Source organism: Hippopotamus amphibius, chromosome 2, assembly GCF_030028045.1.
Source record: "Hippopotamus amphibius kiboko isolate mHipAmp2 chromosome 2, mHipAmp2.hap2, whole genome shotgun sequence".
Taxonomy (NCBI): domain Eukaryota; kingdom Metazoa; phylum Chordata; class Mammalia; order Artiodactyla; family Hippopotamidae; genus Hippopotamus; species Hippopotamus amphibius.
In genome coordinates, this window is record NC_080187.1 from 2,225,606 (window position 1) to 2,249,732 (window position 24,127).

The following is a 24,127-nucleotide window of genomic DNA, read 5'->3' on the forward strand; positions in this document are numbered from 1 at the left end:
TTTGAATGATACACAAATGTATCTGCTCACAGTACAGTGTGAAGGTCCCCCACCCCGAAAAAGAAACCGAAAAGTAGGGCTGGGAGGCCAGAGCCAAGCCAGCTGCTCACTCCAAGGAGCCGCGGCCCTGCCTGGGGGAGGGAGGCGCTGACGGCGGGCCTGCCGGCTCCGCGTGTCAGGTAACAGGCTGTGAGTCCAGAGCAGATTTAGCCATCAATTATCAGGTGTCTGCAAATAAAGTTCTCAAAACATCTGTGCCTTTACCAAGGGGGGGGAGGGGAGAGGAACGAGAGACGCTGGCTGCTACGTCGACCCAGCCTGAACCGGTCCGCGACGGCACGGGGCCTAGCCGGGCGGGGGGGGGGGGTGGGGGTCCCGTCACCACTCTTTCTTCTTCTCGTCCATGGACACGCCCCCAGGGCCCAAGGCCACCACCAGGAGCAAGCCTCCGATCACCGACATGGTCTGGAAGAAGTCGTACTTCAGGAAGTCGTGCATGGGCTTGTAGACGGGGATGGTCCAGAAGGCGTTGAAGTACACGTTGATGGCGAAGAGCCAGACGACCAGGGTCAAGGCCGCCAGCTTGGTCTTGAAGCCGACGGCCACCAGGACCATCAGCGCCGTGCCCACGAGGTTCTGGAGGATCTGCACGGGGCACGGGTGAGAAGTGAGAACAAACGTGGGGCGGCGCCCGTGCCGCCGCAGCCTCAGGGCCGGGGGCACGCAGGGCGTGCCGAGAGCCGGCGTCACACGCGGGGAGGGAGACCACCGCTGCTGCGGCGGGGGCGGCACACGAAGCAACGCTCTGCACCAAGAAAGGTCCTGGGAAGAATAGAAGGTCTCCAGGTAACAGGCTGGGAGTAACTGGGACGCACTCGGGTCTGAGCCTGGGGGACCTGTCCGCCAGAGCCACGGTCCCCGGCGCTGCTTAGAAGCAACCGTGCCCTCCTCCCCAGCGCCAGGAGCCCCTCCCGGGGACCCCGCCCAGCCGGGGCCCCAGCTCTGTGAGATACTGGGGGACAGGGACAAAGCCTTCCGCTCTGCAGTCCCAACACCTGGCGTGCAAAAAGTACGCGATAAAGGCCCGGGTGTGAGGACGGAAGGAGGAACAGGAGACCGTGAGGGAAGCCTCGGCGACTCCGGGAGGGGGCCTCCTCTGTCGGGAGGCAGCCCTGTGCCGCAGGAGAGCCGCACGGCGTTCTGTTTCCTTTAACGGGCTCCCCCCCCACGGCCCTGCGGCAATGCCCAGGGCGTGAGCGGGGAAGACGGGGCACGGGGCCGGCCAGGGATGCGCACCGAGAAGAAGCTGGCGTCAAAGTGCAGCAGGGTCATGAACATCAGGACCAGCAGGACGCGGCCCCCGAGCTGCATGTACTGCTTGGGGGAGCTCTCGCGCACGGTGGGGACGCCGGCGAACATGCTCTTCCCTTCGGAGCGGGACTCCGCCAGCAGCAGCAGCAGGCCTCCTCCCAGGGCCAGGTTCCTGCGGGACAGACAGGCCACGCTCGCCGCTCAGGCGCCCCGGGCCCCGAGCGCGCCCGGCAGGCCGGGTCGGGAGGCCCCGGCCGGAGCAGGGATGCCGGTGACACCCGTGGACACGAGCGGAGACACGGACGTGTCCACGCCACCCCGGGGAGCCGGGCCTGGGCTGGGCTCCCCCGCTGACCAGCTGGATCCCTGAGAGCCGGTGCTTCCCTCAGACCCTCGCCCCCCTCGTGAGACACGGGGTCGGGAGGGACGACCTCGCTCTCACCTGTGTCCTGGGGGCCCTGGGTCGGGGAGGGAAGCCTTCAGCAGCGTCCACTACAGAGTCTAAGCGGCACAGTTTGGACCCAAAGAAACGAACTTCAACCCATAGTTACTGAGCTTAGAGATATGAGGAAAGCACACTGACGTCACCGACCGGAAGGCACCTACCTCATCAAAAACTTCAAGTCCCATAAGATGCTGTAGGCGATCGTCTGAGGGGAACAGAGAAGACAGCAACGTGAGTCCTGGCATTTTCAGACAGACCCGCATCCTACACAGTTAACCGCGTCAGGCGGTTCTTCCAACAGAAGCGAGCATCTGAACACGACACACACAGACCCTTTCAGGACACCCACAGCCCCAAGCTCAGCATCTCTTGGGGGTGCGGCGGTGGCCCCAGATCTAACAGGCCCCAGCTTCCTCAGAGCTGGGCCCAGTCTGCAGAACGCGGCGGTCCGAGACACCGACCTGGAGTGAATGTGTGTTAAAGGTCGTGTGTGAGTGGCCAGGGGTTGTTCTTTATGAACTGAAATGCTAACAAGACAGTGTCCTGGCTGCAGCCATGCCTTGTCACCGGGAACTCAGCCCCTTCCCAGGGTGCTCAGCCGCCTGGCTCTCCTGAGCTTGCACGGAGGAAAACCTGGCAGTTTCTCAGAAGAGGAAAGGCGTTCCAGGCAGACACACAGCGGCCTGAGAGCGGAGCGAGGCAGCGTCCTCACAGAGGCCTTTCCACCAGAAGCTCTGCTCTAACCAGCGCGCGGAAGGGGGCGCCCCCGGCTGTGCGCCGCTCACCTGCAGCGCGATGATGCCGAAGAGCCCGAAGCAGGCGTACTGCACGAAGTTCCTGCTCAGCACCAGGATGCAGCCGGCTGGGGCGGAGAGGGCGAGGGTCGGGGGCTGCGCGCACCTCCCCCGGCCTCAGGTGCAGCGGCAGCCCCCCCACCGACCCCAAGCCCAAGGCAGCGTCCGAAAGGATTCGCGGCAGGCGCGGGCCCCACACGGGAGTCCACTGGCCTTTACTATCTAAAACACGGGTCCGGAAAGCGACCCCGTGCCACAGAGTCGCGGTCCATCAGGAAGCAGCTCTTCTGTGGAGCTTCAGGACAGGCTGGCCAGGGCAGGTCCCGCCTGGCCCTCACATGCCAGGGTGGGCGTGCTGCCGCCAGAGGACGGGCAGCAGGAGCAGGAGGGAGCGCCGAGGCCAGCACAGCCGCACGGCATCCGAGGCGCCCCCCTCCTCCGTTCACCCTGGGTCGGGGTGCCTCGGCCCCTGGCTGGCCCGCCCCGCCCCGCCCCCCCCCCCCCCCCCCGTCTCCGGCGCCTCCTGCTCCGGGCACCACGCACAGGGTCTCCGCGCAGTGCGGCCAGGACCCAGCACGGGGCATCCACCCGCGTGCCAGCGGGACCCCCCCCAGACGCACGGCCCGCGCGGGCACCACTCACTCAGCTGCCCCAGCAGGTTGAGGAGCACGAAGGCGGAGGCCAGCAGGTAGCCGCAGCTCCAGGTGGAGTCGATGTAGTCGCGCTGCTCGCCCCACTGCAGCCACATGCGGACGCCGTCCTCCAGGAAGGTGCTGATGAGGCACAGGCGCGCCACGTGCGGCAGGTACTGCTTGGTGACGCGCAGGAACTGCGGGGCCGCGGGAAGCCGAGGTGGGTGGGGGGGCGGCGGCGGTGCCAGGCCCCAGCCCAGCGCCTGCTCCCAGCACTGCCCAGCGGGTCCAGGCGTGGGACCACCCAAGCCTCCGGCCCGGCAACAAGAGAGCCCTGAGGCAACGCCATGGCCCGTCCCTGACCTCCTCCATCATCTCAGCCAACGAGCAGGGGGCGGCTACCATCGTCACGCGTGGCACCGCCACAGGACACCGCTTCCACTCTCAGTCAAGGGCACGGGCAAGGCAGACGCGCCCAACGACAGACCGAACAGGCCCTCGGAGATGACCTACCCGGTCCGGGGTTTGTGCCGCAGCGTTGCTGCCTCGGCACCAGTCAGGCGGCGTCCTGCGCCCGAGGCTGTTAGCCGCCTCCCTGGCCTCGCTACCCACTAGTGGCCACGAGCAGCCCTACGCCTCCAACACGGCGTCCTCCTGATCCGCGCCAGCCACGCCATTTATGACGGGTGATTAGCAAACAAGCAGGCGCGTCAAAACCAAGGTACAAATGTCATTCGGGTGAACCACGCGCACCTTCTCTTACCCAGCATTCGAAGCTGAGGTACAAAGGGAAAGAAATCCTATGACACAGGATAACACAGCAGGAACTCGGGAGAAAGATCGGGGACCCACCCACGTGAGTGCTGTGTCAGGAGCCAGAGTCTAAAGGGCGTCGTGAGTCTGAGCCCTCACGGGGACCGTAGGAGGGACGTCAGAACCCCTCTTAGGCCGATTAAACCTTTGCGAGAATAAACAAACGTGTAGAAGAGTGTTGCTTCATGTCGGTGTTCTGAAAAGCTGCTTAGAAGTCCTAGAAAGTGCTAATGCTGTCCAACAGGGTCACCGCGCCTCTGGCTCTTCAGACCAGCCTGTAGTTGGTCAGCTCCGGCTCGGCCTGCAGAGACGCCTCCCCTCCTCCTGGGATCTGGGCCACAGCAGCCGGGCCGGCCCGGGAGGAGGGGAGGAGAGAGGTGGCGAGCCAGGTGTCCACTCTCCTCCAGCCCTGCAGCCTGAGCCCCGGGTGTCCCTTCTGCTCAGCCCCTGACCCCCACGGAAGCGGCGCCAGAGTCAGAGACAGACGCGCGTGTGGTCAAGCTGGCGGGGGCGGCGCGGGCTGAGCCTCCAGCCCTGGCTTCTCATCCTGCCTCTGCTACCCGCCAGCCAGCAGCCTGCGGACTGCAGACACGCTGAGTTACTCTGGCTGGCGGGGGTCTCTACTATCCTTCTACAAAGTGAGGACAACTGGGTTAATGGTTGCGAAGATTCTTTCCAGCTTTAATGAGAAAAGGGAGGGAGAAAGGACCTTGTTTAAAGAAACAAAAAAACGTCCCACGTACTCCTACATGAATAATTCTGGAGTCCGCGTAGAGAAGAAACATGGGGTGTACGTACTGGGTGTAAACACATCAGACTAGGAGCTGCGGGGACAGTTGACGCCACACACTCTGCCGTTCCTGCCTCGTGGCCCGAATGACTTCGAAATGCCCAGCGACGGTGTGACCACTCAGCCCAGCAACACAAAGGGCACCTCCTCGGCTCTGACGCCGTGGCCCTCGTATCAAGGCCCAGCTGAGGAGCCCTGGCGACCACACAGGCCTCAGCGTGATGTCGAGACCTGGCAGAAGCCACGGCGAGGCCAGCAGAGCCCCACGGGATGGCTGTGCAGACTCAGACTCCCGGGCGGGGCCGTCTCCCCTCCACGTGGTGCCACGCCCCCGGGGAGCACACCCACGGCCGCGGAGGCAGTGTTTAAAGCCTCCGCGACGCGTCTCGCTCTTAATTTGTGTGTCTGGGTCAAGAGGATTAAAGAGCGGCCAAGAGAAGGTTCTCTGTGGACAGATAATTCACTCCTCCCTCCGCGTGCAGACACGCCAAGGAGACAGACATCTCTCTGCTTTGGAAAAAAACTGCAAAACTTCAGGTATCTGTGCTCTGAACTAAGTACGAATCTGATTTTCAGGGTCAGTCGTGGTCTAGGTTTAGGACTGATCCAGAGCTGCTCTTAAACCAGCCACCCTCTAATGAGCGCCTGTGTGGACTGAACACGAAAGAGAAAAACTAGGTGGGACGTAACATGAGACCAATTTCAACCTTATTGCTGACACGCATTTTGGTCTCAGTGTGTGGCCCCTGAACCCACGTCATGCTGCGTTTCAGACAGGGTCCCCCTGGCACAGAAGAGTCCCTGAAGCAGGCACCCAGCAGCAGCTACTCGGCCAGTGCATGCGCTAAGCCGGCCTCCTGCACGCATGACGGGCCCTGAGTGCCGGGGGCTGCCTGCGGCCCGCCCGCGGCCCGTGTGCCCACGGCGGTCACCCATTCTCTCCACTCGGGTAATTATACCCGACCTGGGACATTCCTCTGGGAATACAGTGATCATGTCACAGAGGCACCTGAAGCTCCCACAAAAAGAGGAAAACCTACTTTCCCTTAGTATTCAGGACAAAAGGGACTTAAGGAAAGCAGTCTGCAATTCTTGGTTCATGAGAACTTGGGAGGCAGAGGAAAGAGGCAGGTCAAACTCCCTTCATCACAGAGGACCGGGGCTGCCCAGCTCAAGCCTGCACATCCCAGAAGATTAGAACCTGCGGCCAGGGGACTTCCCACACATCAGGCTGAGGCAGGGCTGGTACTGGAGCTCAGTGACTCACACGTGTGCACTCACTGTGACCCCTGAACCCCCAGCGCGTCTCCCCAAGCGCTGCTCTGTAGGGTCACGCAGCTCCTCGAGGCCCAGGAAGAGGTGTCAGCCGGCCCTGAGCTGGAGAGGTGGCCTGGCTTTCTTTACTAAAAACCCCTGTGGAACAAAGCGCCTGCCAATAGGAGAGCAGCACCAGGCTGCACTTGACCTTCTGGGAGAAGCCTCACCAACCACAGCCCCGGCCCCCCCACTCCCCAGAAGAGGCAGGGTGGCTCTTCAGAACCCCTGTCTGAGATCGGCAAGCAGCGACAGTGAGTCAGCCAGGCCCTCTCTGCCCTCTCCCCACTTTTTTGCATAAGACAGCAAGCCCTTGGAGGGGTAGGGGTGACAGAGCAAAGGAACAAGAGGAAAACACTCAGAAGCCACCCACCTCTGTCACCAGAACCCTACCCACAGTGCCGGTCACCTACGCACTGTTACTCCAGAGCCCTGAGACCTGGCCGCCATGTGTGCCTGGTTCAGTGTCCTGCCAAGGCTATCCTAGCGCTCCAGCACTTGACCAGAGGCCAAGGGGAGCTCCTGGGGGTAAGAGCTCCTAGGACTGGCTCTGTCCTGCCAGAGGACAGGTAAAAATACCAAAGGCCACACTGGAGAGCGAGGCCCATGTGGTTTACCTGTCACCTTGGTGACAAGCCACCAGGAAAAACCCATTAAATGCTAACACTCCTATCTACTGGTGCAGATGTGCTTGGAAGTTACAGTCGCAGACTGGCAGCGCGGCCCAGCTACAGGGCACCGGCGTAATTTTGGACTGCTGAGCTCACTAGTCTCTGGCCCCTGACGCGGTCTCAGATGGCTTCCGCACGCCCAGCTCCGGCAGAGAGCACTCTCAGCACTTTCTCCAGCAGGAGGACACGGTCCCTGGCTGCCCAGGGCAAGACGCTTGATGCCAAAGAGGCAGCTCAGGCAGAGCCTGCCAGCGGGAAGGAGCCAGACTACTCACCCTGCGCCCACACCTCTGCCAACCTGAAGGGAAGGTCACAGGACGGCCAAGCTGTGCAGGGACTCAACACATCGGCCCACCACGTGCTGCGAGAGACCACACAGCCCTCCCTCTCGGCGTCTGAAGATGGAAACGCTATGGCGAGGCTCACAGGATCCAGAAGCAGCACACGCGAAGGACCCAGCGCAGTGTGCACGCAGCCACGGGGTGCGCTTACTGTCATAATTCTCAAAGGACTCACGGCCCTTTTGAGGTCCTGCTCACAGCACCCCTGACTTTCTGGCCGAATCCTGTCACTTCATTTTTGCTTTTGTTGTCTGAAGACAAGGTTAGAAAAGACAGATATGTCACATTATGTGACCAATGACTTTGATGACATTTCCCCAGTCCCTTCAGATTCAACCATTTTCATCTTAAAAGCCTGGACTCGCAGCACCTTTACTGCTGGCAGCTTTGTTTTCATACCGTGCAGGTAAATGTTAAAAACAAAAGCGCCACCCCAGCTCGGCCAGGTTTTGTCCGTAGGAAGCCACTGCTTTGGTTCTGTGCCCCATTATCTGTCCACGTCCTCCTCTCAAGCCACGCCTACCGGCAGAAGAGGCTCCCAACTTCGGTTATGACAGCGTGCCGAGCCCCGCCCTCCTGAGTCACCCAGAAGGGGGCACGGAGGTGTCTGCTGACATCTGTCACAGCCAAGGTGGGCTCTGGTGCTACAAACCTGACCGCGGGAGCCTACACTGCCCGACAGATGCTGCCCCGGTCCACTGTGTTTTCCCGGTTTTTAGGCACTGTGCCCTCTTACAGCGCCAGTGCGCTGTGCTTCCCCCGATTTGTACTAGGAGAGGGACACCAGGCCTGAGAAGCATGTTGCGTGTGGCACTGGCCTCGAGGTCTGAGGCTGGGTTTCTCCCAAGGCTGTGGCCCCAGGCCAGTCCAGGAGCCTCAGCAGGCCTGGTGTGCCCCTCAGGGGCCTTTCCGGTGGCAAGCTTCTGCTTGTTTCATTGAAGGCAAACAAAATACATGGAGAAAAAGAAGAAAGGATTACGTAAAAAGAGTCTGATTTTTTTTTTTTTGCAGTAGGAGGGTTTATCATTTGATAGTTGGCAGCAACTTGATTGGAGACATTTTATCTAGATTCGGTTATGAAATTCACTTGCAAAACCAGGGTTTTTCCGGGCTGCAAAGTAAGTGTACAAGGCTCTCGTGGCTCCCTTGGCTAAAAGGAGCCATCTTCTTAGGCAGCTGCTACTTGGGGAAACGAAATTGGGTCACTAAAATTATGTCAAAGAAAACTGACATAGCAAGCCTCCTTGGTTTTTGAGAGCCTTCAACATGGAATTGTTTTTGCAGGCGATGCAATTTTTAGACTGTATCTATAAACACAAAATCATGACCTTAGGGAAAACTCTTTCTACGAGTCGGTCTGTTTTATCCCCAAACCGGTTTTTAAAATATCAGCTCACAGGAAAGTGGTGCACAGGAGAACCCAACTGGGAGGCCACACAAGGCAGATAACGTCCCACCAAGGGGAACAACAGGAAATCTTGTTCACCAATAAGTGACCAGAAAACGCCCGCTCACTACTGTTTAGAAATCTCTCTCAGACACAAGCGCACACACACCTTCCAAGAAGCCCAGCCTCAGAGGAGGATGAGCTAATACCACCTCCATAAAAGTAAAAAGCCGAGCCTCGCTACCCTTCGCTCTGGTAAAGCCCCACACGCGTTAAGCGAACCAAGGAGAGATCGGCAGCGGGGCCGGCGCGGGCCTCCCTGCAGCGGGAAGGCTGCGCCTGCAGGCTCGGCGGGGTCCTTCCAGGAGCACGGGCTACCCGACTGAGCAAGCACCACCACGTTCTCGGGGCAGCCTGGTGGAGAGAGGGGGCGGGAGCTCGGTCCTCTGCCCTTTCCGGGATCCGGCGCCGTCCACCTGGCGTGCGGACACCTCTAACGGGGACCCACGGGCCTGCCGGAGGGCGGCCACCTGTCGGCTCCGGGAAGGGGAGGGCACGGGGGCAGGCTCGCCCTCCCGCAGGCGTGCGCGCCGGCAAACGCCCATTCATTTGGGTCGCAGGGCAGAGTCCGAGCAGGCCAGGAGAGCGCGGCGACGCGGCCAAGGGCCCCGGGCCCCCAACGCCTCTGCGGAAGGGAAGGGGGCGCGCGGCGGCCCTCCGTGGCGGGGTGCGCCCGGGCCGCCCCCGCGCTCTGGGAGGACCCCGGCCCGCCCCTCGGCGCGCCCGGGAGGCGGGGGAGCGCGCAGGCCCCCCAGCGCGGGAGGGAGCGGGCGCCCGCACGCGCCCCGGCCTCCGGCCCGTCTCGGCGGGCGGGAGGCCGCCGCGCACACGCCTCGGCTCCGGGGGCGGCCGGGCCGGGGGTCCGGGGAGGCCGGGCCCAGGGCGGCGGGGGCGGCGCGAGGGCAGGCCGGGCCCGGAGGCCGGGCGGGGGCCGCGGCGGGGCGCGAGGCCGCGGGCGCGGCCCAGGCCTCGGGCGGCCCTGCGGGCCGGGGGCGCTCGGGGCGGCCGGGCTCCGGGGGCCGGGCCCGGGGGGCGCGGGCGGGCGGGCCGGGCGGAGGCCTCGGGGGGGAGGGGGGGAGCCCAGGGAGAGGGCCCCGGGCGGGGGGCCGCACCTGGTCGGCGACGTCCTCGGCCGTGCCCATCAGGTCGTTCTGGCCCATGGCGGCGGCGGGAGGCTCGGCTGGCTGGCTCGCTCGCTCGCTGCCCCGGCGCTCGGCCCGTCGGCGCCCGCGCCCGCGCCCGCTGCGGCCTCCACAGGAAGTGCCCGGCGGCCGGCCTCGCTCCCCGGCGGCGGCTCCGGCGGCTGCCACGTAGGCCAAGCCTTAAAGGGGCCGCGCCGCGGGGCCCGCCCCGGCCGCGCCTTAAAGGGGCCGCGCGCCGCCCGCCGCGCCCAGGCCCCGCCCCGCCCGCGCGAGGCCCCGCCCGCCGCCCTCGAGCCCCGCCCTCCCCGCGCGAGGCCCCGCCCCGCGGGCCGGCCTGCTGGAGCGTCGCGCGCGCCCCCGCGGACAGCCGGATGCTGTTCGGGCGGGGAGGGTCCCCGGGTCAGACCAGCCGCCGGGGTGAGGGGCGCCCGCGGGCTGGGGGGGATGGGCGCCCACCGGGCGCGGTCCAGACTGAGCATGCTCGGTCCAGGGTCCGAGCGCGACTCCGGTGAGCGGTGCACCCCAGCGCCCCGCGGGGGGACAGGGAGGCCGGGAGCCTCCCCTCGAGACACCATGGAAAAGTACCAGGTGCCGAGCTGTCCCCTGGCGGGAGGCGGGGGCGACGAGGGGCGGACGGCCAGGGGCTAGCCCAGGGCCCGGGTCTCCTGCGGCCACCCCGACCCCTGCCGGTTTAACGGTCGCAGCCGCCAGAGACACGGCCAGCGGCCAGGTCCGGCCCGGGAGGCACGGGGCCCGTGTCTGCCTCTGGCTCGTAGGGTGACCGGGGTACCTCCAGATGTGACCTCCTGGGTGCCCGCAGCTCCTCTGGGCCTGGGTGGCTCCCTGTCCAGAATGACGGATGAAGTTCAGGCCTGTCCAGTGTGAGTACGAGAGGATGGAAGACAACTCCATCCTTCTGCCGCAGGGGTGCGTGTGCTTCGGCCCGTAGACCCAGGACACCCTGGGACGCTCAGAGTGCATCCCCAGAAGCCCCCGAACTCCTAAAGCAGGCGGTCAGGAGTCCGCAGCTGGGGGAACTTGGGCCTTTTCCCTGGCCTGTGAGAGCCGTCAGGACCTGAAACATTCACAAAACAAAAGGAAAGCTGCAAAATAAAAATAAATGAATGTTTAATTAAATGCATAAGATGTCAACCTTATTAAATGTTAGAATCAGTCTTTGTAAAAAACTAATTTGACAATAACTTGTAAGTTAGGTTTTTTCTCACTTTGAGAGAATTCCCTTTGTGGGGCAGGAGACTGTGGGGGAGTGACCTTCTGGGTGACCAGAGAATTATAAAAGCAAAGTTACTTTCTCAGGGGGAAAAAAAAGGCTTGATCTGAAGACAGGGGTGTGTTTTACTGTTTGATTTGCCCCTGACGAATGCTTAACGTGTGTGCGTTCTCACACCAGCCTAAGCCGCTCAGCACAACCCCCCTGTTATTCCCTGAGCAGGATTCAGGCTGCCGCAGGGGCTCGTTACAGAATCCTAAAACTTTTTTGGACTCTGAGAATCCCTAGACTCGGGCTTCCACCCGCCATATGCCCTCCTCCGCATCCTGCCCGTTTTCCTCCATCCTGTGAGGAAGGTGATCCCATCACCCACCCTCACCTACCCCTCGGCCTCCTGGTGCAGAGTTGTGGCTTGGTGGCCATCTCTCTGCAGGTTGGGCTCGATGCACCCACTCTGGAGTCAGACTCCAGAGTTCCAGTCCATCCAGGCCCTCTCGGTTACTAGTGCTGTAGCCTCAGGCAAGGACCCTGCTCCGGTGTCTGAGCTTCCTCCAGTGTAAATGAGGAGATAGCAACGGTGCCAACTGCGTGGGTGGCCGTAAAGCACTTGGCATGTGCCAGGCACACACATGGCTGTGACTGATGGCACCAGTTACGGACCAGTTACTTTCTTGTTTGGATGCCCAGTTGGGAGGTGGATGCTGGAAGCTGGGACCCTAGGGGGCTAGAAAGTGAAGAAACCCTCTGCCCCAGTGAGGTGCTGGCTCTTGGATGCCTGGCTGGTTCTCACCACAGATTGGAGAAGGGGTGTGGGGTGGTGGACAGAGCTCCAGGACTGACCTCAAAGAGATGAGCTCGGGTTCTGCCTTCACAGGTCTCCTCAGCCTTCTGGGCTGTTTCCTTCTTTGCCAGCCCACAAAGGAAGTTAGGAGGACTGGAGAAGACATTGGAGATGGGCCCGCTTTGGAAAGTGAAAAGATGTGTACATTTTCCTGAAAGCTCCTCTTTCGCTGGCAGATTTTGGACTGGCTGACTCCTGGGGCCTTGGGGGTGAACCTGGTGGTGGAGGAGACAGAAACCAAAGTAAAGCACGTGATAAAGCAGGTAAGGGGGGGCGCCTCTGGCACCCCAGTGGGGCTGGTTCCCCACACACACTGACCACCGCCATGTCAGAGGAAGGCCTCGTGATGTGGCAGCCAGGTTGCTCTCGGCCAGCAGTCACAGAGGCAGATCCAGCGGGGGGTGGATGTGGCGATGACAGGAGGCTCCTCAGGCTTCCTCGCAGACTCGCCTCTCTCACCTTGATAGAGAAGGAAGGCTCACGTTCGCTCCACCAGCAGCCATGCCCACCATTTATCCGGACACCGTGCCCGGCATCATCGTCATCTCGTTTAATCTCCTGCCAGCTCAGCAAAGCAGGACCGATGACCCTGCTTTACAGCCAAAGATAGGGAGGCTGAGGGGTTGAGGGGTGGCCAGGGACTTGCCCAAGGTCACGCAGGTTTAAGGACGGAACACCGACCCCGGGCCCTTCCTCCACCTCCTCACCAGGGTCGGCACGGCCAGGTGGAGTGTACACCTGCAGGGGGACAGCCCTTGGCGTGTCCAAGACCGGGTGGTCCAGATGAATGGAGGGCCTAGGGAAGAGCTTTGTTGGTGGCCGCTGCTGGTGCCCTTCTGCTCTGCCAGGCCTCCGGTCTGTGCCGCAGCTCAGCAGCTCAGCCCCGAGGCAGCAGGGCTGACAGTCCTTACCAGCCTCCTGCCCCGTTGCCAGCTGGCCGTGGGGTCGTCGCATTGTCTCCCGGGCTCATGGGGCAGGACAGCTGACTGCCTTCGCCATCAAGGAGCTTTTTAAAAAGTCAGTCAATCTTCCTAAATAACATGGAGGAAGGGGGTTGTATATCCTTTCAGGGCTTTTTGGTAAGCATTTATAAACTTTTTTGTTTTTACAAGAATGGTGCTAGGACTTCCCTGGTTGTCCAGTGGCTAAGACTCCGCACTCCCAATGCAGGGGCCCTGGGTTCGATCCCTGGTCGGGGAACTAGATCCCTCATGCACGCCACAACTAAACGTTCGCATGCCACAACTAAAGATCCTGCATGCAGCAATGAGATGCCACGTGCGGCAACTAAGACCGACGCAGAGCAAGAAAGGGAGGGAGGGAGGAAGAATGGTGCTGAACTTGATAATGCGCTTTCCCCACTCAATGTGTGGCACACGTCCTTGGTGCTTCTGACACATCCTTCTCCTCCCGGCTCTGGTGGCCATATGGACCCCTCTGCTTGATGTGCCCTGACTGATCCGACATGTCCACTCAGGGCGATAGACGTTTAGCTTGTTCTTGAGTTTTCACTCTGTATAAGCAACTCTCATAAACAACCTTATCGTTAATTTTTTTGAGGATCCATGATTTCTTTGGGTTAAACTCCTAGGGATGGCATTTCTAGGTCAAAAGAGGTGACAATGTTAAGGGCTTTCAGTGTGTTTTTGGCCAAAATGACTTAAGCACGAGCACCTGGAACAGAAGGAAGGGATGCGGAGCACCACTGCATAAGGGGTCTTTACGTGGACCTGGGAATCACCTGCTAACTGCGTTTTCATCCATGATCACCCCAATGACAAGAGTTTTTCACTTGTAAATCTCACGAGCAAAAGTTCTGGGTAAGGATCTGGTAAGATGCGGTGATAGTATGTGCCCACAGTCTTTGCCACCAAGTGAAGTATGTCACAGACTCAAAGTTCGGTGCTGCTTTGACCACCACCCTCTCTCCCTCTCCACGCCTTCCCCACCACCCACATTCAGTGACGGGGACAGGCCTCCCCACTCGGGTGAGGAATACAGTGATGAGGCTGATACTTTGCCAACCAGAGCAGAGCTCTCTGGCTCTGGGGACGACCCATTGTTTTCTTCCCTGCTTGCATGATGGTCTGAAAATGGATCCTCTGATGATTCCTTGGAGTTTGTTTTGTCATCCTAAACTTATCCTTGCAGTAGGAGCAAAGATGATCTCATTGCTCAGAGTGTTTCTGGATCCCTCCCTTAGGAACATCTCCAGGCCCTGTCTGGTGCCATGTGATGGGGCATGAATGATAGGAGGCTGGCGCCCCTGCTGAATAAGGATGGTGGTGGTGGTGGTGGTGATGGTGGTGGTGGTGGTGATGGTGTGGTGATGATGGTGGTGGTGATGGTGGCGGTGGTGGTGGCGGTGCTGGTGGCGGTGGTGGTGCTGGTGGGGGTGTTTACTGACTTGGTGTGCCTGTGCCCCTGCAGGTGGAGTGCGTTGATGAGCATCAGGCCGACAAGGCCCTGGAGGAGGTAACTCTCTGGGTGGTTCCCTCTCTAGAGGACGTGATGCTGGACACACAGACTGTTCTGTACCCCACTGCGGAGTGATGGGTGGAAGCCTGGTGAAGGCACGGAGGGTCAGAACCAGCTCCTGCCCTGTGCTGTGAAGCCAGAGGCCCCCAGGTCATGAAGGGAGTCTGTGTACCAAACACTCATTTCTAAATCCAGCTGCTGACAACTTAGAATGTATGTTCTCAGGGAAGATAACCTTTAAATGCTGGCTAGGTCCCTAGGCTGATCCACCAATAACCATCTTTTAAAAGGTTTTTTTCTTTAATTATAAAATAGTTACAATAGAAAATTTGGAAAATAGGGAATTGTTTAACAAAGGAAATATAAACTCTTTTACGTTTCTTAAGTCTACCAGTCAGAACTGACAATAACATCCTGATTTATAATAACAGCAAAAACAGCTGCATATACTTTGGTTTGCCAGGCAAAGGCTCTGAGCCGTTTTTCTCTGCTTTTGTTTTGTTTGTTTGTTTGTTTTTTTCTATTTTTTACAATAAACTGCATATATTTAGAGTGTACAATTTGGTATCCCAATCTCCCAATTCATTCCCCCCAACCCTCCCCGCTTTCCCCACTTGGTGTCCAGGTATTTGTTCTCTACATCTGCGTCTCTATTTCTGCCTTGCAAACCGGTTGATTTGTACCATTTTTCTATAGTCCACATATGTGTGTTAATATACGATATTTGTTTTTCTCTTTCTGACTCACTTCACAGTCTCTAGGTCCATCCATGTCTCTAAAAATGTCCCAGTTTTGTTGCTGTTTACAGCTGAGTAATATTCCATTGTATATATGTACCACATCTTCTTTATCCATTCATCTGTTGATGGACATTTAGGTTGCTTCCATGTCCTGGCTATTGTAAATAGTGCTGCAGTGAACATTGGGGTGCATGTGTCTTTTTGAATTACGGTTTTCTCTGGGTATATGCCCAGTAGTGGGATTGCTGGGTCATATGGTAGTTCTATTTTTAGTTTTTCAAGGAACCTCCATCCTGTTCTCCATAGTGGCTGTACCAACTTACATTCCCACCTTCTCTGCTTTTCTTGAATTTCACATGAGGTTAAATGTCTCCCTTCCTATCTAATGGTCACTTGTTTGTCTTTCTTCTGGAATCACCAGCTTTAGAGCTTTGCCAGCAAACAGCTATTCTGTCCACAGTGTGTCTGACACGCGGTGATGAACCCAGGCCACATTCATGAAAGAAAGAACTTGGGGGGCCGTCCCGTGCCGTGGCCCCCACAGCATCACAGCCCCCACTGTCTCCCATGCCCCACCAGGCGGCCTCCGTTCACACCCCACCCGCCAGCAGCAGCAGCGGTCTACCTGGCTCTAAGTCGCTCAGGGAGCCGTGTCTGCTGCCTAATTGTGTTTGTTCTCAGAGCGCTTTGAGCCGAGGGCAGGGGCCCCGGGACCTCTAGGGCACACAGCCAGGAGGCCAGGTGGCCCGGGCAGAGCAGCGGCCCTTCCTGTTGGCCACACTCCCGTCTCCAGCCAGCCCAGACGGTGCTTGTTTCCGATGCTTCAGGCACTCTGCCTGCATCGGCTCACCTAGTCCTCCTGACGCCCTGGGAGGCAGACACCATGGTTACTGCTGTTTCCAGATGAGGCTAGGAGGCCCAGAGAGGTTGAGGGGCCTCTCCCCAGTCACACCGTACAGCCAGCACATGCCGGAGACAGGACCTACCCTGGGCCATCTGGCTCCTAACCTCCAGGCTGCCCACCCTCCAGGCTGCCCACCCTCCCTGGGCCCGCGCCTTGCCCTGCTCAGAGCTGGAGGTTTGCGGGTGTTGTTGGGACGTGGGACAGAGAAGCATCACTAGACGCGGTGTTTCCCTCACGTCCGCTTCCTCTGGCCTCGCCCCGTAGCTGACGCCACTGCTGAAGCTGCAGCACGCCCACATCTCCGTCTACCAGGAGCTCTTCATCGTGTGGAACAGCGAGGTGGGTCAGAGCCGAGCCCGCGGGCTCAGAGGGCGCTCGGTGGGCCCGGATCTCCCTCCAACCGTGACCCCTGGCGCGACAGTGGCAGTGACGCTAGGCGTGGCTCCCCCGACCCAGCACTCCACGGGGCCACGCGGAGGGCTCCCTGGGCATCACCTCACGTGAGCCCCCCAGCCTCTGCCTAGGAGGGCCACTGTCCCACTTTCCGGAAGAAGAAATGGAGGCTGGGAGAAGCCAGCGGAACTGCAGTCTGGGTCTGGTAGCCCCCAGCCCTGTGCTCGGTCCCATCGCTGTCTGATTCCCCATCTTCCCAAGAAGCCAGAAGCTGGCCGGTTACTCCACGTGGGGCTGAGCTGGAGGGGGAGCGTGCTGAGTGTGAGCCACAGTCAGACCTCCACCTGACGACCGAGGGAGGGGCCGAGGGGAGTGGAGGGGCCCCCTCACGTGCATTCCCTCCCCTTCAGCTGGGCCCCGAGGAAAGCCTTGGGGAGGGCCCCTCACCACACGTGCCCCCAAGGATCTTCTGAGCACCCCTCACGCTCTCAAGGGGGCACACAGAAGCCAAGAGGACATGTCACCGTGGGAGGGAACACAGGGTCCTCTGAGAGGCCTGACGGGGCTGCCGGGGTCCCGTTGGGTGCAGGCCCCTCAGAAGGAGGACTGGATCTCAGCTCAGCCCTAAGGGACAAAGGGGCCAGGGCCCCAGGCACAGTGGTCTGCATGTGTGGTGGCCGGGAGGCTGCACACCTTTAGGAGAAGTCCAGGCGGCTCAGTGTAGACGGGGGTGGGGGGGGAGGGAGGAGGCCAAGGTGGGCGCAGCTCAGGAGGGGCCGGACCTCCCGTGGGGCGGGCGGTGCTCCCATAGCCACTGCAGGTGGTGGCCCTGTGGAGGAAAGTCCTGGAGCGGGTGGTGGCCCAGGAGCGCCCAGGCCTGGGCTTCCGGGGGCCAGAACTCGGCACCTGGCTAGGGGCCCAGGTGGCACCTGGCTAAGGGGCTGTGTCCCCAGCAGATCTCCTCTCTGTTCCTCTGCCTGGTGATGGAGTTCCACGAGGGAAGCTTCCAGAATGTCATTGAGAAGAAGAGGGCAGCAAAGACAGTCATCGACTCCAAGGTAAGACAGACTCTGGGACACCAGGCCTGGGGGCTGCCTGGACCAAGTGATGCCAGACACCCCGCAGTGGGGGGCAGAGGGCCGGGGGGAGGTGGCGCCACTGGAGCCGGGTCTCCTCTTTCCCGATGTGTGTGAATGAATGTGCTTGCACACCGCAGCGCACACAGATCTGAAGTGTACAGCTGGGTGTGTTTTGCTTAGGCAGACACTCTGGTGCCCCCCCTCACGTGAAATCAGAGCGTTCCTGGAACTGCAGACAGTCCCAGCCAGTACCCAGGGTTCGACTTCTGCCTCCAGAGAGAGGTCCTTGTGCCTGTCCCTGAAGTTCACCTAAATGGGCTCATAGAGCATGTTCGCTTGTATCTGGTTTCTCGTGTTCATCCCAGTGCTTAGAGATTTACCCACCTGTGTGTGTGTCGGGGCCGCTCCGTTGGAGGGCCACACCACCGTCGGCGTCTCTGGTCCAGTGCTGTGAGCATCTGGGTTGCTTCCAGTTTGGGGCTATTGTGAACAAGGGCTGCCGTGAACACTGCTGGGCATGTGTTCTGATGGACCTAAACATGCATTTTCTGGGTGAGCCCCTCAGCGCCGAGTTGTTGGGTCACAGAGTGGGTGTGTGTGCTGCTTTAGCCAATGTCCCAATCCTCCAGGATGGCTAGTTGACTCACATCCCCAGTTGTGAGTCTCCCAGCTCTGCATCCTGGCCCACACTGCACTGTGTCAGTCTTCTTAATTTTAATTAAAAATTACATTTTACTTTTAGTTATTCCGAGTAGTCACGGGGAGCATTTTTTGGCTGTTTGGATATCTTCTTTTGTGTCTGTTCGGGTCTTTTGCCCATTTAAACACTGGGGGTTGTCCATCTTTTCTTGTTGTTTCGTAGGAGCTCTTTATATATTATGGACACGGTGTCCAGATGTCTTCTCCCAGTCTGTGGCTTGCCGGTTCACTTTCTTAATTGTAATGAACTCTGGTTCGTCAGTGTTTCCTCTGTGGTTGGTGCCTTCTGAGCTGTTAGAGAAACCTTTCCTGCCCAAGGTCATGAGAGGATTTTTCTCTGTTGCCCGCAGCGCTGGATCCATTTGGATTTCACACCAAATGAATGGTGCCTGCTTTTGCTCTGAACACACCTCTGTCCTGTTGGGCCTCCGGGCACTGCATCCCTGCTGGGGGTTCCGAGGGGATGCAGCTCCTCTCCCAAAGTGAGCCTCAGAGACAGGCTCTGAGTGGGTTTCAGACTTTCTGTTCACAGTAGAACCCTGTCAAGTACAAGCACGTTCTCAGAACCCCCAGTAAGGAAGGCAGAGCTGCTCTGCTCGGGGGTCTGGGGGTCAGTGGAAGGTGGGGTGGGAGGAAGCCCGGGGTCCTGCCTGCTCGGCGCCTCTCTGACACCCCAGCTGGAATCCAGGGTTCTTAGCAACATGGTTTGAAAATCACTGCCCTGGAAACTAGATGGATCTTGTTTCTGACACAAAGCACCTCCAGAATGCTCTTCCTCAGGGGTCTTTTCATTCTAATGACCTGGAGAGGCGAGCCCCAAGTAGGAGCTGCAGACTCCAGCGTTTCTGATACCCGTGGGGGTGGGGCGGGAGCGGGGCTAGAGCCCCAGGGCGCCAGGGTCTCCTGGAGACAGCAGTGCAGCCCTGGGAGGCAGGGCACGCCGGCAGACAGGAGGGCCTCGGCAGCGGCCGCTCTTGCACTGTCTCTGAGCTGCTGGCCACGCGCTTCAGGCCCATCTCAGGCCGCAGGGCGGGATCTAACCACGACCCTGCCGGCCGCTCTGAGTGGCCGCTGACCTGCCTAAGAAGCGCAGTGGGGAGCCCCCCTGGGAGCTTTCAGGCCCCCCACCCTGCATCTCTTGCTTTTTCCCCAGTGGATGCAGAACATGCTGGGCCAGGTGTTGGATGCACTGGAGTACCTGCACCAGCTGGACCTTCTCCACAGGTGACCTGGGCGGCCAGGCTGCTTCAGGAGAAAAGGCACCTTCGGGGCGTGGCACCTCCTGGCGGCAGCACCCTGGGGCAGGCCCAAGGGAGAGAGGTGCAGCCAGGACGAGGACGGCCCCTCCCCCTCCCCCGGCACTTCCCAGGCTTAAAGAGAATGTCACCCCCTCCACGACCCTCCCCACGCACAGACAGGGCGGTCGGTTCTAAAGTGCAAGGAAAGAACCAGATAACAGCACCGAGGAAGAGATTAGGGCGCCCAGGGGCCTCTGGGCGCTCCCAGGCTGAGCTTTCGACCTGCGGGCTTCACGCTCTGGAATCGTGATCCAAAGGAGAGAAAACCGTGTGAACGAAATGTAGGAAGGAAGTGCTTGAGACTCCGTGTCAATGTCACTGGACCTTAGGAAATGATGGAAAGCCAGTCCCCAAGCAGACGCGCAGCTGAGATCTGGAAGGATGTTAGCGGAGGGACCACGGAGGGACTGGGTTTCCCTGCTCGTAGTTGGCTCGTTTTTCCCTTTGGAAATCACTGAGTTTATTTATGCTTACAGGAAACAATATTTAGAAAGTGGGCCGAACAGGGCATTTACTGAAGAGAGAGGAGGAGGGGTGTGGGCTGCGGTGGCGGCCCTGGTGTGGCGGGAGCAGAGGGCTCACGGACGTGGCCCTGCCAGGCGGTGGGTGGAAGGGTGCCTCTCTCGGTTTCAGGAACCTCAAGCCCTCCAACATCGCCCTGGTCCGCAGCGACCACTGCAAACTGCAGGACCTGAGCTCCAACACGCTCATGACCGACGAAGCCAAGTGGAACGTCCGTGCGGAGGAAGGTGGCTGGCGTCCTCCCGGCCAGGGGACAGTGGTGGCTGGGGAGCAGTGCGGGAGGGGCCGTCCACCGGAAGGGGTCGCCCCTGGAGTCCAAGGGCAGTGGCCACCCTGGGTGCTGGAGCAAGGCAACAGCAAACCTCTCCTTGCTCAGAAGGTCCCCACAGACCCCCCCTGGGCTTATGTGGACTCCAAAGAGACCCCCTTGCATGGACTGTAACTGAGCAGAAGTACCACCGTGGGGAGGGGGCGTGCAGCGACCAAAAGACACTCAGAAAATGTTAACCTTCATGGAGGGGGAGGGAAAGCCTCGGGAGGGAGGAAAGTGACGGACGCCAGGCACCGGCGTGGGCTGGGTTACTGTACTGAGTCTCAAAATAACCCAGGAGATGGTCGAGGCGAGCAGTCGTGGAGAGACGTTTTCCTTCCTTTGAAAAGACAACAGGGCAAAGGGAGCTGGGCTTCAAGCCTATAACAGCTATCAGGGGTGGAGAGAGCAGCTCTCCAGTGGAGAATCCCAGAGTCCTGGGCTGACAGGGACTGGTGGCACCCCGTCCTTGGTGGATGGATGGACGGGTGGGTGGGTACGTGGATGGATGGATAGATGACTGGGTAGGTGGGTAGGAGGTTGGACAAGTGGATAGACGGACACGCAGATAGATGAAAGGTGGATAGGTGGATGGATGGATGGATGGATGGGCGGGTGTGGGTGGGCAGGTGAGTGGATGGGTGGATCCTCTGGAGGTGCAGATGGCAGGGGTCCTGGGAGCCCACCCCTTTGCTCTTTGTTTGGGGGGTGGAGGTCCAGAGAGGGAGGGGCTGCCTGAGGCCTGTCAGGCATGTCCACCTATCCACTTGTCCATCCACCTACCCACTCATCTATCTGGGCTGGGGATCCTGCTGTTTTGGCTCCTTGTCTGGGGTTCAGGTTTGTTTGTTTATTTATTGGCCACACGGCTTGCGGGATCTTAGTTCCCCAACCAGGGATCGAACCTGCGTCCCCGGCAGTGGAAGCGTGGAGTCTTAACCACTGGACCGCCAGGGAAGTCCCAGGGGTTCAGGCTTAGAAACAAGGGCAGGGCAACTAGAACTTTGCCTCCAGGTCCCAGCTAAGTGTCGGGAGGGGCAGGACGCTGAGGAGGGTGCGTGTATTAGTCTCCTCGGCACGTGGCTCTTCAGACTGTTTCTGCCGCCGCGGAGGGACACGACGCGCACACGGCCAGCCTGGCGGGCCCCTGCTGAGATGGGCAGCCTCGCTGGCTGAAGATCAGGGGCCAGGATCTTACTGACCAGCGGCCTCTTCCCCTCCCCTCAGATTGCGCATCTCTGCCTCCCCAGAGAAGGGGGTGGGGGCTCATTTTGCAAGCTTCTTGCTTCCCCAGGGAGCACTGGACTCACACATCCCCACCTCACTCCTGCCGACAGAGCCCTTTCAGAAGTCCTGGATGGCCCCCGAAGCCCTCAGCTTCTCCTTCAGCCAGAAATCTGACATCTGGTCCCTGGGCTGCATCATCCTTGACATGGCCAGCTGCTCCTTCCTGGATGTGAGGGGCTTCCATCTGCCCCTCCCCGCCACACCCCAGCCCCGCTGCCCACAGCCCCAGGGAGCCGGGCTCTGCCCACCCTGGCGCTGAAAGGGGTGCCCTCTTCCCATCAGTATCCTGCCTGTGCTGAGTGCCCTGCGGGCCCGTGTGGCGCCTCCACCCCCGCACTCCACCCTACAGGACCCTTGTGAGGGGGTGATGGTAACTTTCAAACCCGCCCACACAGCAGCCCCTCCTGGACGAGACCAGCCAAGTTCAGGTGCACAAACGGCCCATGGTCGGATTCCAGCTGTGGAGGGAGGGTGGTCCTCCACCTCCTCCAGCCAGTGAGACGGCCATTCGCTTTTCTCCGACCCTCCATTTCTTCTTCGTACAAGAACCCTGGGGCGCAGGTGGCCTCTGGGCATTCCTGGCGGCGGGGGCCCCATCGCCTCCCCTCTGCCCAAGGTCAGGCCGTCTTCCTTTAGCTGAGGGAGTGCACAAGCGGTTCTCTGTCTCCTCCTAGACCACAGAAGCCATGCTTCTGCGGAAGTCCATCCGGAGTTCCCCTGACAGCCTGAGGGGTGTCCTGAGGACCATGGAGGAGAGGAGCGTCCCTGATGCGAAAATCTTCGGTGCCCTTTTGCCTCTGATGCTCCAGGCTGACCCCTTGGAGCGAATAAACATCAGGTGAGCTCAGGCCCCGGAGTGGCATTTCAGCCTGTCTCTACGTGCCACCTGGGGTCTTGGTGCCACACAGTGCTGCCTGCAGGGGCAGTGGCTCCTGCGAGCTGGGCTGCCCCACACTGCGGCCACATCTCTGAGCGTGGGACCCATGGGGCCAGCTTCCCCGTCAGCACAGGAGGCACAGCCCCAGCGCCCAGCAAAACTTTGCAAAAACTATTTATTTACTAATTTGGCTGCGCCGGGTCTCCGTTGCGGCAGGTAGGATCTTTGTTGCTGCTTGTGGGATCTTTTAGTTGTAGCGTGTGGAATCTTTAGTTGTGGCATGCGAACTCTTAGTTGTGGCATATGGGATCCAGTTCCCTGACCAGGGATGGAACCAGCAGCCCCCTGCATTGGGAGTGTGGAGTCTTAGCCCCTGGACCACCAGGGAAGCCCCAGGAAGAGTCACAACAAAATGATCCCGCCTGGGTCATGTTCACTCTTATACCAACACAGCCAGAAATCTGACTTTTGGTCTACGTTAGGGAGGAAGTGGCCCACACGGGTGCGAGTGCCAGGGCCCAGCACTGTCTTCCCCCAGCCCCTCCTAGAGGGGAATTGCTGGCGCGGCCACTGGACACGCTGTGACGGGGTGAGAGGTGCTCCCAAGGGGTTGCCCAAAGAAGGTGGAGGCGTGGCAGCTGCCGGCCAAGGGCCCCAAGACGCGGCGCGGGCATGGGCGTGGGGCGAGCTGGCGGCTCTCGGTCCCCCCCAGGGACGTGATTGACTTCACCTTCGTGAGCCACGACTTCGGGTCCTCCAGCGCCACCCTGATGCTGCCCCGGCAGGTGGTGCCTGAGTGCATCATTGACACGCTGCTAAAAGGCAACGTGGCCAGCATCCTAGGTGATGAGGGGGGCCCTGGGGGGGGGGGAGCGGCAAGGCTGCTGTGGCCCTGGCACCCCACTGTCTTTAGCTGGGGGGGCAGGGACTCCCCCACCACCCAGGCCCCTGGGCTGCTCCTCACGCAGGGCTGGTGGGCTTGCCTCGCATCCGTCCCAAGCACTGCTTTGCTCAGGGTACCGCCCTGCTCAGACACCCCCGAGATCCCATTACCTGGAGCAGCGTTCATCTCCGTGCCAGGGCCCCCACCTGCCTTCCTTCCCTTCTGGCTACACAGTCCTTGATGTCACCGAACAGCCCCCTCACTGCCTCCACCCCACGCCCCACCCCGGACTCCCAGCTGGCCACTTGCTCACCTGGCACGCAGCAGCTGGGGGCCCAGAGCGTCTTCCCCAGGCAGCAGCACGTCCCGTGTGGCGGCCGTGTGCCCGACATGGTGCTCTCACCGGGGTGGACACAGCAGTGACCCTGGACCAGGAGGCATGTCCCTGCAGGAAGGTGAAGCGGCCCAGGGGCTGTGTGTGCGATTTGACATGCGCAGGCCTGAGACGCCAGGCGCAGTGCTGGCTGGTCACACACTCCCTTTGGTGCACGCGCTAGACTCCTCCTCGAGCCCCAGGCTGGGGGCTACCCCCGTGGTCTTGGGTAAACCACGGATCTGGAGGTCATCCTCAAGTTCAGGGTGGCTCCAGCCTCCCATCCCTCTGTGTCGCTGGTACGGGCAGGCCGGTCCCTCCCTCCCTGCTGTCAGTGGCTTCCTGCGTGGGCTGCCTGCGACAAGGGACTGCCTCCCCCCACCACCCCAGTCTGCCGCCTCTGCCTCCCTTTCGGGGGAAGGGGGCCCATGAGGCCCCAGCGGCTCAGTCTCCACGCATCGTGGTTATGGGCCTTGGAGGCAGACGCCCATCACCCACTAGCTGAGCGGCCT

The 24,127-nt window shown here is 60.4% G+C and overlaps 3 protein-coding genes across 7 annotated transcripts in view; 1 reads left to right on the forward strand and 2 right to left on the reverse strand.

Annotated features, from left to right (window-relative positions):
* Positions 1-9,883, reverse strand: SURF4 (surfeit 4). 2 transcript variants are annotated; one of them, XM_057720974.1, is made up of 7 exons: positions 9,671-9,882; positions 7,046-7,362; positions 3,193-3,379; positions 2,542-2,618; positions 1,918-1,961; positions 1,297-1,483; positions 1-645 (listed from the first exon to the last, which is right to left on the reverse strand). In XM_057720974.1, exons 3-7 carry the CDS (start codon positions 3,296-3,298, stop codon positions 379-381), a joined length of 681 nt encoding a protein of 226 aa, XP_057576957.1. In that variant the 5' UTR covers positions 3,299-3,379; positions 7,046-7,362; positions 9,671-9,882; the 3' UTR covers positions 1-378. The 2 variants fall into 2 exon arrangements, with proteins under 2 accessions (XP_057576957.1, XP_057576956.1); XM_057720973.1 differs by lacking the exon at positions 7,046-7,362 and having other exon boundaries at positions 9,671-9,883.
* STKLD1 (serine/threonine kinase like domain containing 1) overlaps positions 9,717-24,127 on the forward strand; it is a 20,373-nt gene continuing 5,962 nt past the window's right edge. Inside the window, exons 1-12 of the mRNA XM_057719876.1 lie at positions 9,717-9,868; positions 10,405-10,581; positions 11,365-11,467; positions 11,949-12,035; positions 14,203-14,247; positions 16,159-16,233; positions 17,244-17,345; positions 19,219-19,289; positions 19,997-20,112; positions 21,533-21,651; positions 22,157-22,320; positions 23,072-23,202. Coding sequence (XP_057575859.1) covers positions 9,717-9,868; positions 10,405-10,581; positions 11,365-11,467; positions 11,949-12,035; positions 14,203-14,247; positions 16,159-16,233; positions 17,244-17,345; positions 19,219-19,289; positions 19,997-20,112; positions 21,533-21,651; positions 22,157-22,320; positions 23,072-23,202 — 1,342 coding nt within the window. The remainder of the gene's footprint in view (positions 9,869-10,404; positions 10,582-11,364; positions 11,468-11,948; positions 12,036-14,202; positions 14,248-16,158; positions 16,234-17,243; positions 17,346-19,218; positions 19,290-19,996; positions 20,113-21,532; positions 21,652-22,156; positions 22,321-23,071; positions 23,203-24,127) is intronic.
* REXO4 (REX4 homolog, 3'-5' exonuclease) overlaps positions 12,683-24,127 on the reverse strand; it is a 25,864-nt gene continuing 14,419 nt past the window's right edge. For 2 of the 4 annotated variants that reach the window (XM_057724194.1, XM_057724192.1), the window contains 2 exons: positions 23,556-23,687; positions 19,631-22,704 (listed from right to left, as the gene is read on the reverse strand). The gene's annotated coding sequence lies outside the window, so the exon portion shown is untranslated. Of the gene's footprint in view, positions 12,804-19,630; positions 22,705-23,555; positions 23,688-24,127 lie in introns of those variants that run through there. The other 2 variants (XM_057724193.1, XM_057724196.1) reach the window with 2 other exon arrangements.

What these genes read in the sequence shown, in the direction of transcription:
- SURF4 (XM_057720973.1), bottom strand. Translation starts at nt 9,718, where the DNA reads ATGGGCCAGAACGACCTGATGGGCACGGCCGAGGACGTCGCCGACCAG. An exon ending in CAACCTGCTGGGGCAGCTGA is followed by an intron (nt 2,619 to 3,192) that starts GTGAGTGGTGCC and finishes TCTCCGCCCCAG; the next exon opens with CCGGCTGCATCCTGGTGCTG. An exon ending in GACTTGAAGTTTTTGATGAG is followed by an intron (nt 1,484 to 1,917) that starts GTAGGTGCCTTC and finishes TCTGTCCCGCAG; the next exon opens with GAACCTGGCCCTGGGAGGAG.